The 17,783-nt window shown below is 40.4% G+C and overlaps 1 protein-coding gene across 2 annotated transcripts in view; it reads left to right on the forward strand.

Moving 5' to 3' along the window:
• Window positions 1-4,080: 4,080 nt before the first annotated feature.
• LOC109911061 (LIM/homeobox protein Lhx2) overlaps window positions 4,081-17,783 on the forward strand; it is a 28,156-nt gene continuing 14,453 nt past the window's right edge. For both annotated transcript variants that reach the window (XM_020510304.2, XM_048613695.1), the window contains exons 1-3: window positions 4,081-4,212; window positions 5,749-5,951; window positions 8,532-8,890. In XM_020510304.2, the coding sequence (XP_020365893.2) occupies window positions 4,096-4,212; window positions 5,749-5,951; window positions 8,532-8,890 (679 nt within the window). In that variant the 5' untranslated portion in view covers window positions 4,081-4,095. The remainder of the gene's footprint in view (window positions 4,213-5,748; window positions 5,952-8,531; window positions 8,891-17,783) is intronic.

Consider the following 17,783-nt stretch of genomic DNA (forward strand, 5'->3'; position numbering starts at 1 on the left):
CTATTGTTTGAATTACAGCTGTATCCAGTATGGCCCCCGGCTTCTTTGTAATCACTGTAGAAAGCCTTGATTTCCAAGTTTAATCTTGTTCTGATTGGGCACGCTCTGTTCCCTGGACTAACACGATTATTTCTGTTTTTGAAGGCGATCTGGTTGTAGTCTGGTGTCAGACAAGATCCCCCACACCCACCGTGCGTTCTGTGTAATGGTTGGCGCTATCAGCTATATTTGCAATACATGTCGTGTGAATATTCCGATAGGAATTATTTTAATTGCAATGCAAAAAAAAGTTCAGACGTCACGCCTGGGATCCACGTCTTGGGGATTTAACAAGAACATGGCACCGGGCCAACGTTTGACTCATTTTTTTCAGTTACTGTAGGATTCAAAATCTTCACTGTTGGAAAATACCGTGCGAACGTATATGTTTATATTCCATTTGATGGTTTAAAATTGTAATTACTGTATACTTCAAAGAAATGATTTAAACTGGGAGCGCTAAAATGATTTCTAGTTCAGGATGAACCGCATGCCCTCAGGGTAGGAGGGAGATAAAGCTGCAGAAAGGACGAGGTGCAGCACATTCACTTGCCTCAGCGTACCCCTGCGACGTATTCAAAGCTGCCCCATAGGCGCACACCAGCGTCCTTTGTCACGAAAAGGGAATAAACTTTCATCTGTCAGAAATGGAGGCTTACAGCGGAAGCAGGAGTAAGTATAGAGGTAATGTCTCAGGATTATTCAAATATGTTTTAACAACTTGTTTAATGACGAAACTTATACGTCCACAGACAATAATTACGGTGCACTACAGGTATTTGCATTTTAAATTTGCGACATATGGGTCTCGCCAGCAATATACACACATAGACGCGCACACGGTTACAGGCACACACAGGATATCTTTATCTTATTTTACATACAATGATTTAATCGGTCAGTCACATAGCTCCTTTCCAATTGCATTAAGCAACATAATCTTCTGAAGTATCAATGATCTACTGATTGTCCCCTGTTTTGTCCTGAGAAATGGAAACGATCATTAATCCAGATCCTGTCAGCATGCTATTGTAATTAAACGCATGCATACGGGTTGGTTTAACAGTTTTATGAAATGACTATTTAAATAGTAAAGCTTGAACTTGTTCGGCAACATGCACAAGAACACGTTTGGATCATCACTGGACGATGCGCCATACACCGGGATACATTTTTAGATTTTGCTCTGTCCCATGTACCATGATTTTGTAAAATGGTTAATACTAAAATAACTCAATCACACAGTCTCCTGTTCTCTCTCGTTTTATCTATCTATCTATCTATCTATCTATCTATTTATGTCTCTCACACACATACAATATTTTGCGAGACGGGCTGCCACCTAAACTTGATCATCCCTTTTGGCTGGCTACTGCCGCTGAGACCAGACTGATGACGTTGACACCAATGGAGTAAGGCGCAAGGTTTTGTGCAATATTCTACCACAGGTAGTTACAAACTTGACAGTTACTAATTCACAGACAATTCAATCTGAGTTTCATTGCTCTTTGGAAAAGCAAAGGATAACGCTGCATTTGCAGTGAAATGCCTTTTAAGTATATAGCCAACCATCAGTTACATCGTGAATTTGAGACATCGCTCTGTAGATTCTATCGTTGATTAGTAGTGAATTAATACTGTTTCTGGAGAGTTATGTACATATCTGGCACTAACTTGTATCAGATCATTTGTAATATGAGTTGGTATTGTCAAAAAGATACTTCTAAAGACAAAGCTAGAACAATAAATCAGCAAGTTCGGTAAGTAAACTGCTCCTGCCTATAGAGTTTAAAATATTGAAAACAAAACGACGCGAACCCATAAGATGAAACTGATTTGTAAACCGAGGCGGATGAAGTCTGTGCGTTGCACTTAAAGTGGTGTCGTTTCCTTAACAAATAGCAAACGACGCTGCCTGTATTTTTCGTGTTATCATAAAAGCACAGGGTGATTTTAGCACAGAAAGAGGCTATTCAGCCCGCCGTGTCCAGGTCAGCTCTCTGAAAGAGACCCTTGCCTGGGCAGTCAAACAATGTATTTCTTCCTCAGATGCTTATCCAATTTCCTTTTGAAAGCCACAGCTGAATCTCCGGCCAATCTCTCTCAGCCATTGAATTTCAGACTCGAACGACTGGCTATTCGGGAAAAAAGGGCGTTTCCTTATGTAACCCTTGCTTCTTTTGCAAACACCTTCCACCAGTATCCCCGGGTTCTCTATCCTTCCTCCAAGAGGGATAATTCTCACGAGCCACTCTGGTCGTAATTTTAGCCACTTTCAATTCTCCCTGTCAACTTCTCTGTGGTAAACAATCTCAGCTTCTCCAATCTCCTATCCTGATGAAGGATGTTTCTTAGCCTAGGCAATCCTCTCCTGTTCCTCCATAATTGCATTCAAACCCGTTCGAAGTTGAGATTTGGACAAAATAAGCGAGTTGAAGCCGAACAACTGTTTTATAATAGTTCATCACAACTTCTGTACTTCTGTGCTGCCTGTCTCTATTTGTAAACCCTGAATTCCAACATGTCTTATAACCATTTGTACAATTTTCTCTGCTACCATCACCGTGCACATATCCCCCCAGGTCTCTCTGGTCCTGCACCTCCTTTAGCACCATGAATTTCTCCCCCCTTTCTTCCTATCAACATGTGCCACTTCCCTGCATATAAGCCATCTGCTCCGTGGCCGCCCATTCCACCTACGTCCGTCATTATCCTCCTCACAGTTCACAACACTTGTAAATGTTGTTGAAACTTTTATCCAATTTTCTTAAATGCAGCATTGTGGCCAGACATTGCTAATGTAAATAGGTTTCATATTGGTACAGGATACATGTCCTGTTCCGAGCTAACTATCACTTGAAAAGTCTATAGGATAATGTGTATTTGGCCTGCGGGAGAAAACTGCAGCGGTGCTGTGGATCCTTGGCTTGGCTGTAATGTACTGTCTTTTTAAAGGGAGTCTTTGAAAATGCGCTTGAAGAATTGGATTGGTTAAATTAAGTTGAATCCGTGGGTCCACCTGCCTTTGCTTGTGTCGGTCAGTTGAATTAGCCATTCTAATCCAATTTAAAGCAATTGATAATCGATAACTCAAAGACACTTTATAGTCCCAATTCTGGTCTGTATATTGCCAGGAAATGTCCTGCCTTGTGCAATCGATGTAATTACTGTAAATAACAGCTGATGGAGTCTCTGCTTTCTGTTTATTCGACATAGCTGAAGTTTTCTGGTATCTTTTGGAAAGGGGCTGTCGAGAGCGGGGTCACTGCAGCAAAGAAGCGTACACGTGCGATAGGCTTGAGATTGATTTAAAGGATAACAATGAAACTCACTCATTATGGGACTTCGCCTTTAACTCTGTGCAAAGCGTTGAACTCTGGAAATGTTTCTTTTTTGGTCCAGGGCACCTTAAGCAGTTTCCCTTTAAAAGTGAAATCGCTTAGTACACGCTGCTATCATAGGAAGGAGGTGACGTGCCGACAGCCAATAGGTACCCGGGAGGGCGGCGGCGGCGACGGTACGTCTTGATAGAAAAGGCGCGGAGTCCGCGCTGCTCCAAGCCGTCAATCAAAAGAGAAAGAAAAACGCTTTGCAAGTCGGTGGCGTTAAAGGATTACACTAAATGCAGAGCGAACTCCTCCTCCCCAATTACTCACACAAGGCTGTGCTTTGCAGAAGAGTAACTTAGTAAAAACAACAAGCCTTCAAGTCTGCAGCATTTCTTTTGCATGGAGATCAGACATTGCAAAAACCAAACCCTGTATTTTTTTTCTGTGATCAACTAACGGCAACACATCTTCATGGGAGCTGTTTAAAGAGAGCGGACTTCTTTCCCCTCCCCCTTAAAAACACGGTTCCAAGTAACGTGATTATTTTTATTTTCCTGCGCTTTTTAAGAACGGAGCTGTGGTTTGACCTCGCTTGTCTTTTCAAAACAAAACCATTGAGGGAAGAGATTGAGAGAACTGTGGCTAAATGCATGGGCTAGGTCTGCGTCTTATGGAAGTTCTGGGTTCGAAATCTGAACAAGACACGTGTAATTTCCGTCAGTCAGCGATGCTTTTCCACGGAATCTCGGGGGGTGAAATGCAGGGAGTTATGGAGGAGATGGAAAGACGATCCAAGAACGAGCCAGGAATCAGCTCGGGGGTAGACATGGGGGAGAGAGAAACGGTAGGCAACAGAGCTTTAACAAAAAATCTATAGAGGACTGCACTGAGATTGGGCAATTGTTATTTAAAATCATTTTATGCATCTACGCTTCACGAAGTAAGTTCTGTGTTTTAATTCCTATTTCTTTTAAGTAATTGAGAGCATAATAACTTAAAATATATATGAAAATGTCTAATGTCACAAAGAAATAACTAAGTTTCATTTGGAGTGTGTATCAGATTTGCGTGATTAAATTAGGCGGTATAATTAATTAGATTTTAAATAAAGATGTACACGGATGATCCAGCAACTTTAGAGATTTCTAACGAGTTTTTTTAAAAAAGAAAACTCGATATATGAGCAAATCCGATTTGTGTAACCCAACTTTATTTTTAAATTGCTCTCCCAAACCAAACCAAAAACTTCATTAAAAAACTCACGGAAATACGACTCAGTATTCTCCTTTTAATTTGATGAAGATTTATTTTTCAAAAGCGATTAAAGCCGGTGGGTACGCTATAACTGAAGAAGATCGGGATATTTTTGAAGCTATTTTATGTGAATGTATATTGCTTGTGTTTCAGGTTTCTAGAAGGAAGAAATAAAACAAAACTGATTTAACTTCGTAAAATCTATCAAATTGAGTCAATTTGGAAGCAGTTTGGCAAACCTAATTGACAAGTAAACTCTCAGAATGCGGTTTAAAACGATTCGCACGGTTTAACAGAATACACACACTTGATTTGACTTCAGTCGGACAGATTTGTTTCACACCGCTTCCGTCGAAATTACTAAGAATTGTCTGTAATGGGCTGGTTCAGTCGCTTGCATTGACTTCAGGATGAGTATTGGTCAGGAAAGGCCTGTCTCATAAATACTAACACATGGCATAAAACTGCGACTTTAAACTTGACAGTTATTGCAAGAGAGTATGATTAATCTTCTGGAAAAGAAATAGGAAACTATATGTACGCGAAATACTTGGGATGTGGACTTGGTTGTAGGAATGTCCCGCACTTGAGTGTTGTTGAAGCGATTTTAAACTGCAGTTATCATCATGATGAATGTAGAAAGCAAAGGTCTTTGTGTATAACAGAGAAGGTAGACCTGACTTGCTGGTGCAGTTCTTCCTCTGTTATGTACGTGAGAATTTGAATGTAATAGTATTTCAAGGGCCGGCGTGAGTACATGTGCGATTCTCAAAATACGGCCAGGTGCGAGAATGAAACGAATATTTGCAATTATGACGAATGACATAATTAGCCGTTTGGCTAGCTAAAAACTAAATAATAGGCAGCACAACTTCTCCTAAAGTATATCCTGCAACTTCTTTTAAAGACGGGCCGTATCATTTGGAAAACAAAAACACTGCATTGGAATGTATGCACCAAATAGGCGACATGACCCACGCATTGTGTCCCTTTGAAAAATTATCTGAATCATGGTTGATTTAATGGTTGGTGTTTGCTCTTTCTCCCTGATGATAAATTGTAATCCAATCTCTGGTGCGTTGCAAAGTGGGTGCTGATGGGGTGTATCCTGCTGGTGTTTTTGCAGACTATGCCGTCCATTAGTAACGAGAGACCGGCTCTGTGTGCAGGCTGTGGGGGGAAGATCTCAGACCGTTATTATCTGCTGGCTGTGGACAAACAGTGGCACATGCGCTGCCTCAAATGCTGTGAATGCAAACTGGCCCTGGAATCCGAACTGACCTGCTTCGCCAAGGATGGCAGCATCTATTGCAAAGAAGATTACTACAGGTACGTAGATATGTTTAAAAAGCAGTCAAAATGTCAACTGTAACCTGCAGCAAAATAGAGGCCCAATACTTTGCATGCAGTCAGCCGGGCAGAATATTTGGAATTTTACAATAAGTACATTGAGTAGTCGATCTTGATACGCAAACAAGTAACGATACACATTTACCGCCACCCTTGTCTGCAACCGGTGCGTCTATTAATGACTTTTTTTTAAAACAAAAAGTACTTCAGAACAAACAACCATATTTATTACCCATTGAAACCGAAGCAACTGGGAGCGTTGTTTTCAAATGGCAGACTGGGTTGGAATAGCTTACGTAGGGCCTTTTCTTTAAATATTTTATATATAATGAGATATCAAGGTTTAAGATTTATTTACTACAAAGTCCTACCACGCTGCTCAGGAGTATAGCGATCAAACACCGCAAATGGATTAACTATCTCTGGGAGAAATAATTCCGAAAATATCATATAGGCACAGGGATAAATTGCCAAGAGGCTTCTAACCCACTCCCGAAGGATTTAATTTTACACTTTTTAAAAAATGAAGATATTAGCATTTAAAAAGTTGAAAATAGGGTCTAATAGAAAGCGAAATGGGGTTCTGTTCGTATTCCAATTATGTTTAATTATGTTCTAATGGCATTCGATAAAATGTAACGCCGGCATTTAAGATTCGTGTGGTTAAAAATCATGGAGTGAACAACATCCAGTCGGGAAAAGTCTGTAGGAATAAACTGGCAGAAAACACACCTTCTCAATGCATGAAGACGACAATGAAAGAAACGTAGCCGTTTAAGCATGAACCAACCTGTGGTTAGCCAGTTGTAATTGTATTGGGTTGTTTACAGTATTAAATGGACAATGAACTATTACTGACCTATTACCTGAATTTAACTTGGAGCGAGTACAGAGCGACGTGCGCTGTTCTGTTTTGCCTGAACAGTTCACGCTATAGCTTTTGCAGCCATTAATATTCGACAAGGAAGGAGAGAGAGAAAAAAATAAAGCTCTTTAAACTAGGAGCTGAACATTCAGGGCAAGTTAAGCACTAGTTGCTGTTGATCATGATTCAATTTTCTTAAAAGAAACTTTCCGTATTGTCATTGTAAGCCACTGAAAAGCTAAATGCTCCCTCCCGCATTAATAGGAGATAATCGGAAAACCAAGACCCTTCGAAAGTCGGGATACATATATGTTTATGAATGACAATATTGAAAAATAAAGCAATAATTTAAATTAACAAAATCCGCATTCAGTGCGAATTCGGTAAACTCTTACAGGGAGCTGATGGTGGTCTAAAGGTCAGGGCTATATGGCGGAGATATGGCAGGGAATGGTCAGATTGTCCCGTGCAATAATTTTGCTGAATTCTCTTTTATTTGCATAGTTCATTTAAACAGTTAATATTTTAATGATGCTGTTTTGCACCGAGCGTAATGTTTTATGCATGATCTTCCAATTAAAGGACCGCGCCACGAAATTTAAAGCAACTCGCCAAATGCAAACCTGGTGTTGATTTCAGGAGCGCATGTTCTTTCACAGACACAGGATTAGCCAAACAGATTTGACATGTTATAGGAGACAAATAATGCAAAATGGACATGGATCGCATCGATGTGTTTCTGTTGAGACTGTAACGGCGAAAACTAACAGTAATGCAATTAAATTATGCTAGTCTTTGGCGAGAAAACTTACAGTTTGTGGGCAATTATTTAGCACCCAGTTTTCCCAATGTAGGTCATAGTTGATTGAAAAAAAATGCTTGTTTCGCAATTATTTGAATGGTCAATGAAAGTGGAGCTGCATTCGAAAGGTTCAGGCATTACAATCTGGACTTTAAAATAATTTTCCAATGGACCCTACCAAGTGTTTCACCTTTGAACTCCACACAGGAGCAACTTACTATCAAAATAACGACCGATTGTAAAACGAAGTAAATTTATTTCAGCGGTAGAATCTGGGTACTAAAATGACGTTTTAAAAAAAACCCATAATCAATGCTTGTACAACAGAAGACGGGATAAGATTCAGAAGGTGCAGCAGAAACTGCTTTCTGTAACGTTTTGCCTCGACAGTGTCTACCCTACCTAAAGATGGTCAGAACTTCACCACACAAGGATGGCATTACAAACCCAATCGCCTCTCGCAATGATTTTGAAATGGACATTTCTGACCGACAATTAGAAACAAACAAACGCATCTCGTCAGTTTCGGAGGGTTCATTTTGGGAAGATATTGTCACCTGTTCACATCACAGCTGGCAAAACTCCCCAACACCGCGGACAGGAACTGGCTTTAGCGACCAAAACTTGCAGGGTGGACTAGGGGCACTGTTGCTGTTTGTTTAGGGGGGTGGGCTGGTGGGGGGGGGGAAGGGGCGTGGTAGAGGTGAGTGTATCGGACTAACCTAAAAATGCATTCCCAAGACAGCCTGTTTTTTTTTCATACTCTATACACGGCGACGGAACATTCACAGCGATACTGAAAGTATGCTAAGCTCTAACTGATTCGACAAGAGGTACCAACATTTAATATTTGTCCTTTCTACACCCTCCTCCCCTCCAACCCCCACCGCAGGAGATTCTCCGTGCAGAGGTGCGCCAGATGTCACCTGGGCATCTCAGCATCAGAAATGGTGATGAGAGCTAGAGACTTGGTCTATCACTTGAACTGTTTCACGTGTACGACCTGCAACAAGATGCTGGCGACCGGGGATCACTTTGGCATGAAGGACAGCCTGGTGTACTGCAGGATTCACTTCGAGACTCTGATTCAGGGGGAATTTCAGGCTCACTTCAATCACACGGACGTGGGCGCCAAGAGCGGCGCTGCCCTGGGCCTGCCATTCTACAACGGCATGGGCACTGTGCAGAAAGGACGGCCCCGTAAGAGGAAAAGCCCAGGACCGGCGGCTGACCTGACAGCTTACAACACAGGTAGGACTTTCTGAACTCCCACCCTGACAGCCTCACCGGCCACGACTGGCTCCTGAGAATGGGACTGCTTGCTGTCTGTATTGAGGCAATGTCTGAGTTTGGGGCAGCCCAGTTAACGCCAACCCCTAGCCCTGTGACAGCAATGAAGCAATCCACACGACAGTTAGAAACATTAGCTCGTAACTAACTCCTGTGCTTGAACCTACGGTTTGTGGCTTCGAATTGTGACAAACATAAGCAAAGAATAGTGTCTTTGGCCGTGATTAAATCCCATGTCCCCATCCCAGCAACAGGGTCAGTCTTATCGCTTTGTCAGTGGGAAGCCTCTGGCGCCCTCCCTTCAGAATAGGAGCCTCCACTTGTGGGGTCCACTCCCCCCACTCCCCCATTTCCTCCCGCAGTGGTTTCGAGCCTCGACTCCCAGCAACATCCTTTGCATGTCTTGTTTACTTAGATATTTATACTGCGCCGCTTCTTAACTGATACACTGTTCAGGCGGCAACTCTTCGAGTAAAGCGTAATGTGATGTTTGGAGAGTTCTCGCTGCTGGCAAGGGGCGCTTTGGGAATGCAGCCTGTTTGTGTCACATGAAAGGTGCCAGCTTCAAAACTGATTCGACAAAGAAAAAAAACAAAACGAGGCGAACGTATTTATTTGAAAATAGAGCCACTTTATTTGAAAGCATTGCAGCGCCAGACTGATAGTGAAGCGAATAAAGTACCTTAACCTCTCCCTGCATTCCCCCCCCCCCCACCAAACCTCAGCATCTCAGACTGCTCGGGAAGGCTCATGTGAATTGCTGCCTTTAATAATTGGGCCTCATGCACGATATTCACGTTGAATAATAGGCAGACTGGATTCTTTGTGTTGGGAAGTATTTATCTGAACTTATTTTAAGACATTTCTTAAAGGCAGCCTAGCTCTCTGCGTGCGGAACGTTGCCAAGGGTCTGTTTTCCTCCAATGCTGCTTGAGAAATGTTTCTGTGGAGCCTTGGAATGTAAACACGGTTAGGTGTCTCTCTCATCCCCACCCCACCCCGCACACACACACACCCCGCTGCTTATTTTAACACGGGTGGCAGTTGTGGAAAATATTGCGCGTTCAAAATCCCTCAGCATCTCTCTCCCATTGTAACCTGGATTCCCAAATTCTCCGTGGTGGCAGGGAGGGCAATCGCTGGAGGCAGGAGATATTGGAAGTCGGAGGAAAGGGAGCTTTTGTACATTCACATGCCCACATACAAAGTGCATCTCCACTATCGAAAGGAGTTCGCATCTGGCCGGAATGGTTGATATGTTTAGTTTTGTGACGTTCTTGTTAGAAGCGCATCTGAACGAGTTTACACTTTTTTGTTTCTGTGTTTGGTGAGCAAGGCCAATGTGTAGGCGGTGCTGGGGTATCTTTATTTAGAGTTACATGTGTGTCTTCAATCCTGGGAACCAGGACTGGCTTACAGAAAAGGGTTAGGCCAAACAGAAAGAGCTGACCTTTTGAATCGACTCCTTTTTGGAGCTTTACAATGGGAACACTTCCTCCTCCCTCCCTTCCTCCTATTCTCTGTCTCAATAATTAAATGTTCCAGAAATTCACAGGGCCGCTTAGAAATCTCCAAAAAAGGGGATGCCGCCCCTCAGGTATTTTGATCATATTTTGTGTCGGGTTCCAAATTTGAGTGGAACGTTGCCAGTTCTGATTTTCTTCAGTGACATTATGACAACTATTGACACCTCATATATACAGTACCCCTGAAATCTACAGGTATCAGTATTAAATTAAAATGCACATGTGGCACTCAGTGGAAATGGACAACAACATATACACCAGTTTCTGCGGAGACAAGTCTATCCACATTCTAACTTGATTGGATGGAAACGTCTTGCAATAATGATCTCAGAACATTTCATTGCTCCAAACGCCGCCAATTTCCCTTCAAAGTGTTTACTTGTAACTTTTACCAACGTTAAGCTTTTAGCTTTTAGAGAATTTGAACTGAGGGGGGTACTTGCCAGATCTCAGACGAAGATGGAGGCTGACAAGTGGAAAACAGCTCAGATGGATGCCGGAACTTCAAACGCCCCTTCTGCCAATGTTCTTCTTTCACACTTTAATTTTTTGCCCATCACGGAGGGGGGGGGGGGGGGGGGGGGGGATTAGTGGGGGAAGGGAGTTGTTTTTCTGGCGGCTTTCCGGGAGGCCTTTAGTATTTCTGGGTCAGTAAATCAATGGGTGAAACCTTGTGGAACAAGCTTTCCGTTCAGAACTAAACACCTGTACAAAACTGCGAGTCCCTCAGCGGATTCCCAGTGAGTTTAAAAAAAAATGCCAATTGCTAAAGAGCGTCGGATTGGCTCTTCCTCCTTTGCTACGTTTGAAAATTAACTCTTATAAGCTGCCCTTTATCTTCAAGATGCCGTTAGCAGGACGTCATCCTGTAACTAACCTGAACTCCACCGCTTACCATTTTACGCAATTTCAAATCAACTGTTTCGAAATCTGAGTTATTTAATTATCATATACTTAATTTGTGCCGAGCATTAAAGCAAAAAGCAAAGCCGAATTACTGCGCATTTTAAACTCTTTCAACACTAATCATTGGGGAAAGACTAGTGCTGTAGACAACGCGAGTTTCATGAAATATTAGAAAATCTACAATCTTGGTGAATACTTTTTGTTTTTCGTTGACGGTCTGTACGCTGGGAAAATCATTAATAGTCATTCATAGAAAATAATAAACATGGCACACGAATTCAGGCTTCCCCATGTTATATGCTGCCACAAGTTATTGTGAGTCAATGAGCTGTAAGCCTGCACTACCTCCCCAATGACTGCTTTTAGGCATTTAGCACCCGCTATCCTCCCCCAGTTGAAAAAGACGCCTGTTTCTGATCTACCTACCCTGGACTGGTTTGATAAATATGCCATTTAAAAGTAACTTCGTGGTTCTAGATAAGCTTTCACGGTACTGCCATTTTTGTAAAATTATCCTTCCGTAGTTTTAAGCTTTTAATTTTGTTTTCTAAACGTCTTTCCCAACAGTAAGGTTGAAAGTAATGATTTTCTATTGACTCGTCAATATATTCATGTTTAAAGCATTACTTAATTCACCTCTTCCCACTAACAGGCTTCAATTATGCTAATATGAATCCATTGCCTAATAATTACATATTTCCATCGCTAAACACCTTGTTGGTACACAGTAAACTGGGCATTGCAATTCTGAAAAGAAAAAAAGAAAGCACCAGTTGTTCCTTTTAACTAAGGAGACAAGCAATTTCAGTGAAGGTAGTTGAACAGATAAACAGAAGTAAGTTCCATGAGCTTAATGCCCTTACAGACTACACTGTTTGTATTTAGTATTTACCGAATAGATTTTTTTTTTGATTTGGCTGACAACATTAAATGTTGGTCATTGCAATAAAATATCCAGAAAAAAGTAAATTACCCTTGTAGTTGATGACATGAGTGTTACCTTCCACATTCATTGAAACCCTTCGTATTTCTCTTGTCGCATTATGGGCGCGATTATTAACCCCTGTTCCCCAGAGACCCAGAACAGAACTATCGCCGACTATTGATTTTAATTGGGGGAAAGTGATCGGAAGTGAGAGAAACAAACTTGTGTGAAGGGAAAAGCGTGCAGTTCCTGCACCTCCCCTTCCCCTCCCTAGTAAGTAAAATATTTATTCATACCCAGTTCGCCTTTGCTATTAAATCCTGAAAGTTGCTAGCATCAGAGCGCTTTCCCTGTGCAATAAACTTTTAATATATCCCCAGTTTGCAATTGTTGGATTGGCAAGTCCACCTTGTATGCACTGATGAGGTGCCGACACTGAACAAGTCTCATCCCCCATACAAGACCTATGGCCTTCACCTTCTGTTCAATATTTAATTATATCAGGTTGGAACAGATCCACAAAATCTAAAGCCTCGTCATGTGACATAACCATTCCTATAAAAAATCACTTGCTGGAACACTGCGGCGCCAGACCAACGCAAAACGAGTTTTTGAATGCAAGACTGAATTTCAAAAAAAATGTAAATAATATTTACATTGACGTACATTTCTGCTCTAATGCGAACTAAGGCAGGAGATTACAAATTATAGCAATTTGATTTGCAGCATTGTTGATAGTTGTTTGAAAGGTATGCAGTAACAAGAAGGCTTTTAAAACACAATAGGTAGCCCAGTGTTTTCTATAATTTTGGAGCTTTAATTGTATATTGTCGGCATGTGGAATCAATAATGCAAACGAAAAATCTGTGGATTAGTGTAATTAATGTATTCATGTATTTCAGCATTGTTGCTTGCGTTCGGGGGCTCTTAACACTTTGAACTTTTCTAATTGAAAGGAAACTCCCTGATCACAGCGGTCCAAACACCTCCACTTGCTTTTTAACAGCAGGCTGTAAATTGCAGGATCATTAGGTGGTGAACCGTGGTTAATTTTTAAATGCACGATCGATAATTGAACAGCAACTAGTTTTATACTGAGGCACATCAAATGCAGAGCAATTCCCCAAAGTGGGAATCGTGAGAATCAGATAACCAGCGTTTATGAACTGTACAAAGGAACTTTAATAATTTTTAAAAAAAAATCTGCCCATATCTCACACTTGCAACGGAGTCGTCAATGTCTTTTCGTTGATGATTCCTAATGAAAAAAATTAGTTGAACACATCGGCTTTGGAACACTGTCTCCCCCTTGAGGTTTCTAAAATAGTATTTCTGCCGGTCCCACAGCACAATCGACAGTTGTTCAAACTCTTAGAATGTAAGAACAAAATACCATTTTCAAAATTGATTCCAACAAAATAAACCTCCGGTACTTTTCTGAACTCTGGATGGATCATACAAAGCTGTGTGTAGTTTTCGCCCTGTCTTGGAAATAACTCAGGATGTGGATTTGATGATTTTTGCACAAGTTTCTGAATAAGGTATTTTTTGTAATGATTTGATCAGTTGTTACGAACTGAATATTGTCACCGGGAATAACAACATAAACCGTAGATACATCAGAAAATGTCGTTTCTATCAAAGCAGATTGCAACACTTTTCCAGGAGCCTGGCTTGAACACTTAATATTGTATGACAACAGCATTTCTTTTTAAGAACATTTGGCACTCTTTGAATATGGGGAAATGATTATAAGTAGGAAACTCTACATTTTGTGGCTTCGAGAGTAGCTCTCAGCAGTAACATCAGACGCCAGAACACTAAACCTTTTACGATCTTGGCATTTTCTCGTAATGCAGATCTCTCCAACACTAGCCAGCATAAAGGAATCATTTCAGGAAGAAGTTAATGCTGTTAAACATTGGGAAAAGTATGAAAACAACTGTCTACACTTACCTGTTCATTTTGAAATAATGTGACGCTATTATTTGATCATTTAATTATAAATAGAAAAAAATTACAGTGAATAATAAATAAATGAAACTGTTCTCCTTTCAACCATTTATCCTGAGAAATAGTCTTCAGAACCATGTCACTTAATGTCTTCTCAAGTACAATGAAATCCATCCTTGGGCCATTTGTGAGGCCTTTTGGTTGGTCTGAAGATATTTGAATAATGTAATTGCTTGCCAAAGAAATGGATGCCAGTAGTTGTGAATGATGTGGCATGCACACAACTTTTGATGAGTCACAGCCACTTTCTTAAAGTTGCAGTGACCCAGGTTGATATCACTAAAACATCAGTGACCATTCCCACAAATTGGAACAGTGTCAGTTTGAGCTCTTGCTTACCTGGGTTTCAGATCTCGGTAGTTCTGCATGAGAGCAATAAATTGAATGGCCATTGTGGTTATCACATGGCCACTGAAGCTAAACTGGTAATGGCAGCCTGAAGGTTGATAGTGCATTTGGGTGTAGAGGCACACTTCCTGGATGAAAATCTTTCAGTTGAGAACGTGGAAAAATACTGCAGGTTCCGGTGATCTGAAATAAAAAACAAAACAACAAAGCTCTGGGATAAAACTCAGCAGGTCTGATAGCATCTGAAGAGAACAAAACAGAGTTAACATTTGAGTCAAATTTACTCTTCGGAGTTCCAAAGCAGGGTAATTTTATTCAAAACATTAACTCTGTTTCTCTCTCCACAGATGCTGCCAGACCTGTTGAGTTTTCCCAGCACTTTCTGTTTGTATTATGGATTTAAAAATGACCAGAGGGTAAACTCAAGAACAGCTCAGTACTTGCAATACTTCTTATTATCTCTCAGCTTAGAATCAGGAATCAGACCAATCAACATTGTTGTGAGTCCTTTTTTTTGCTGTAAAGAAATTCATATTATTGTAACTCAGGTCAGTCCAGAAAAGTTTGGCCTACATTTTTGATTCATTGATGTTCGTTTCTAAGGCACTAGGATCTGGTTTTTAGCAGGAGTACAAGGGTGATGAGTGAGAATCAGTGTTATGACTGTACAAACCACAATGTGCTGAGAATAACTGTCTAGAAAAAAAAATAATAGGAATTATATTTTTCAATAGTTTGCTTTCCTTAGTTCTAAATGATTCATTGTACAAAACTATACAAGGCAATGGTCAGACTAGAGTTGGAATATTATGAACAGTTTTGGGTCCTTTATCTAAGGAAAGATCTATTGGCATTGGAGGCAGCTGAGAGAAGGTTCACTAGGTTGACCCAGGGTATGGGAAGATTTCTTATAAGGAGAGGTTAAGTATGTTGTGCCCATACTCATTGGAGTTTAGACAAGTGAGACAAAACTTTACTGAAGTAAGTAAGATTCTTCGGTATCTTGACAGGGTAGATGTAGAGATGCAATTTTCCTTTGTGGGAGAGTCAAGGACCAGACTACGTCATCTCAGAGCAAGGGATCACCCATTTAAGACAGAAATGAGGAGGCATATTTTACCTTGAAGACTAATCAATCTGTGGAATTTTGTTTACCACAGTGAGCTTTTGAGGCTGTATCATTAAATATATTTTAATCTTTTAATCAGTAAGGAAATCAAGGTTCATAGAGATAAGGCAAGAAGTGGAGTTAAGGATTGTCAGATCAGCCATGATGTCATTGAATGATAGAACACATGCTGTGGACCAAATGGCTTACTTCCACTCCCATATTTAATAGCTTTAGTATGGGAATACGTAATGATGATAAAACCACAAGAAAAGTTCTTCATTCACTTTGAAAATAGTTGCAGTTTGAAAATTTGCAGTGATTTCATAGTAATCTTAAACGTGTAAAACAGGCAGGAGTCTCTTAACACAGTATCATCTTATTTATTTAGTTTCAATTATTGTGCACAATTCACTTTTAGTAAACAAGATGTTTAGCAGCAACTTGCACCGGGACACAATTTTACATAAAAATTAAATTGGGAGATTCAGTCAATTACTCCATGTTAGCATTAATAACCCACACAAGCAGAAGTCCTATTCCTATGTTTCTAGCCTGTTCTAATGTCCCCTTATGAATCTTACTTTCAAGTGCCAATTTAACCTATTCTTAGTGTTAACATTATGTCTAAATCAGTCCCTAACTGTAATAATACATTTCACAGCCTCAGAACATCCTGTGTAGAAAACCACTCCTGTTATGCCCCTAAAACTCTTTCAATCTTCATATGATATATCCCTCAAGCACCAAAACAAAATTATTTTTGCACTGTGCCACTGATCAAATTTTAAGCACCTCTATCAAATCATTGTACAATCTCCACTTTCTGATGATATTTTGCCATATTTAGTTTCTTGAACAATAAGCTCCAGACCTTCCATCATATTATCTTTTTAATTTTATAATACAGTACCACCACTTTTAAAATTATGAATCTTAACAAATACTATTTCACATTGAAATTGAAAACTGGAGTTGAGCCATTGTTTACGAAATGTTGCATAGTTGTCTTGAACAATTATGAAATAGTAAAGACAGAACAATGTTATCTAAAGTATATTGCATTCAACTGCTGCTGGAAAGAAAGTCTTCACAGAGTCTTTAATTTGAGGATCAAAGGCTTCAAAGATATATAATTCTGAGCATTTGAAGAGAATAGATTGGAGCCTTTACTGGTCTATGAAGCATGTGCTACATGAGCAGAAATCTATTAAGGGTGATAGATTACTATGATATTTAAGTATCAGTAAGTATTTCCTTTTATCATAATCATACAGATATTACATGTGGCAATATACATACAAGGAAATTAACTTTTATTCATTATTCATTCTTTTATGAAATGTGGGTGGCACTGGCTAGGCCAGCCTTGATTGCCTATCCTTAAATACCTTTGAGAAGGTGCTGGTGAGCCACCTATTGGAATCACCACAATCCATGTGGTGTAAGTACACCCGCTGTGTTGTTGGGCGGGAAGTTCCATGATGTTGACCTCAATGCAGTAAATGAGCGTGCTATACTTGAAATTCAGGGCAATGTGTGACTTAGAACAAAGGTGCAGGAGTAGGTCATTCAGCCCCTCGAGACTGCTTTCCCAGACGAGATCATGTCTGATCATCTACATCAGCACCATTTTCCAAGCTGTCGTGACATCTCTTAATGTCAATAATATGTTGTAACTTATCAATCCTTATCATGAATTTTCACAGCCCTCTGCAATAGAGAATTCTAAAGATTCACTGCGCTCTGAGTCAGCATTATCTCATTCTAGATGGCTTGCTCCTTGTTCTGAGACTGTGCCCTCTGGTTACGAATTGCCTAGCCAGGCCAAACATCCTTGTTGCATCTACTCTGTCCAACCCTTTAAGAATTCTGTAAGTTTCAATGAAATCAGCTCTCATTTTTCTAAACTCTAAGGAATACAGGCCCAGTCATGTCTGTCTTTTCTCTTTGTACAGTGCCGTTATCACAGGAGTTAATCTGGCAAACCTCCATTGTACTCCCTCTGTAGCAAGTATATCCTTCTTT

Source organism: Rhincodon typus, chromosome 28, assembly GCF_021869965.1.
Source record: "Rhincodon typus isolate 14 chromosome 28, sRhiTyp1.1, whole genome shotgun sequence".
Taxonomy (NCBI): Eukaryota; Metazoa; Chordata; class Chondrichthyes; order Orectolobiformes; family Rhincodontidae; genus Rhincodon; species Rhincodon typus.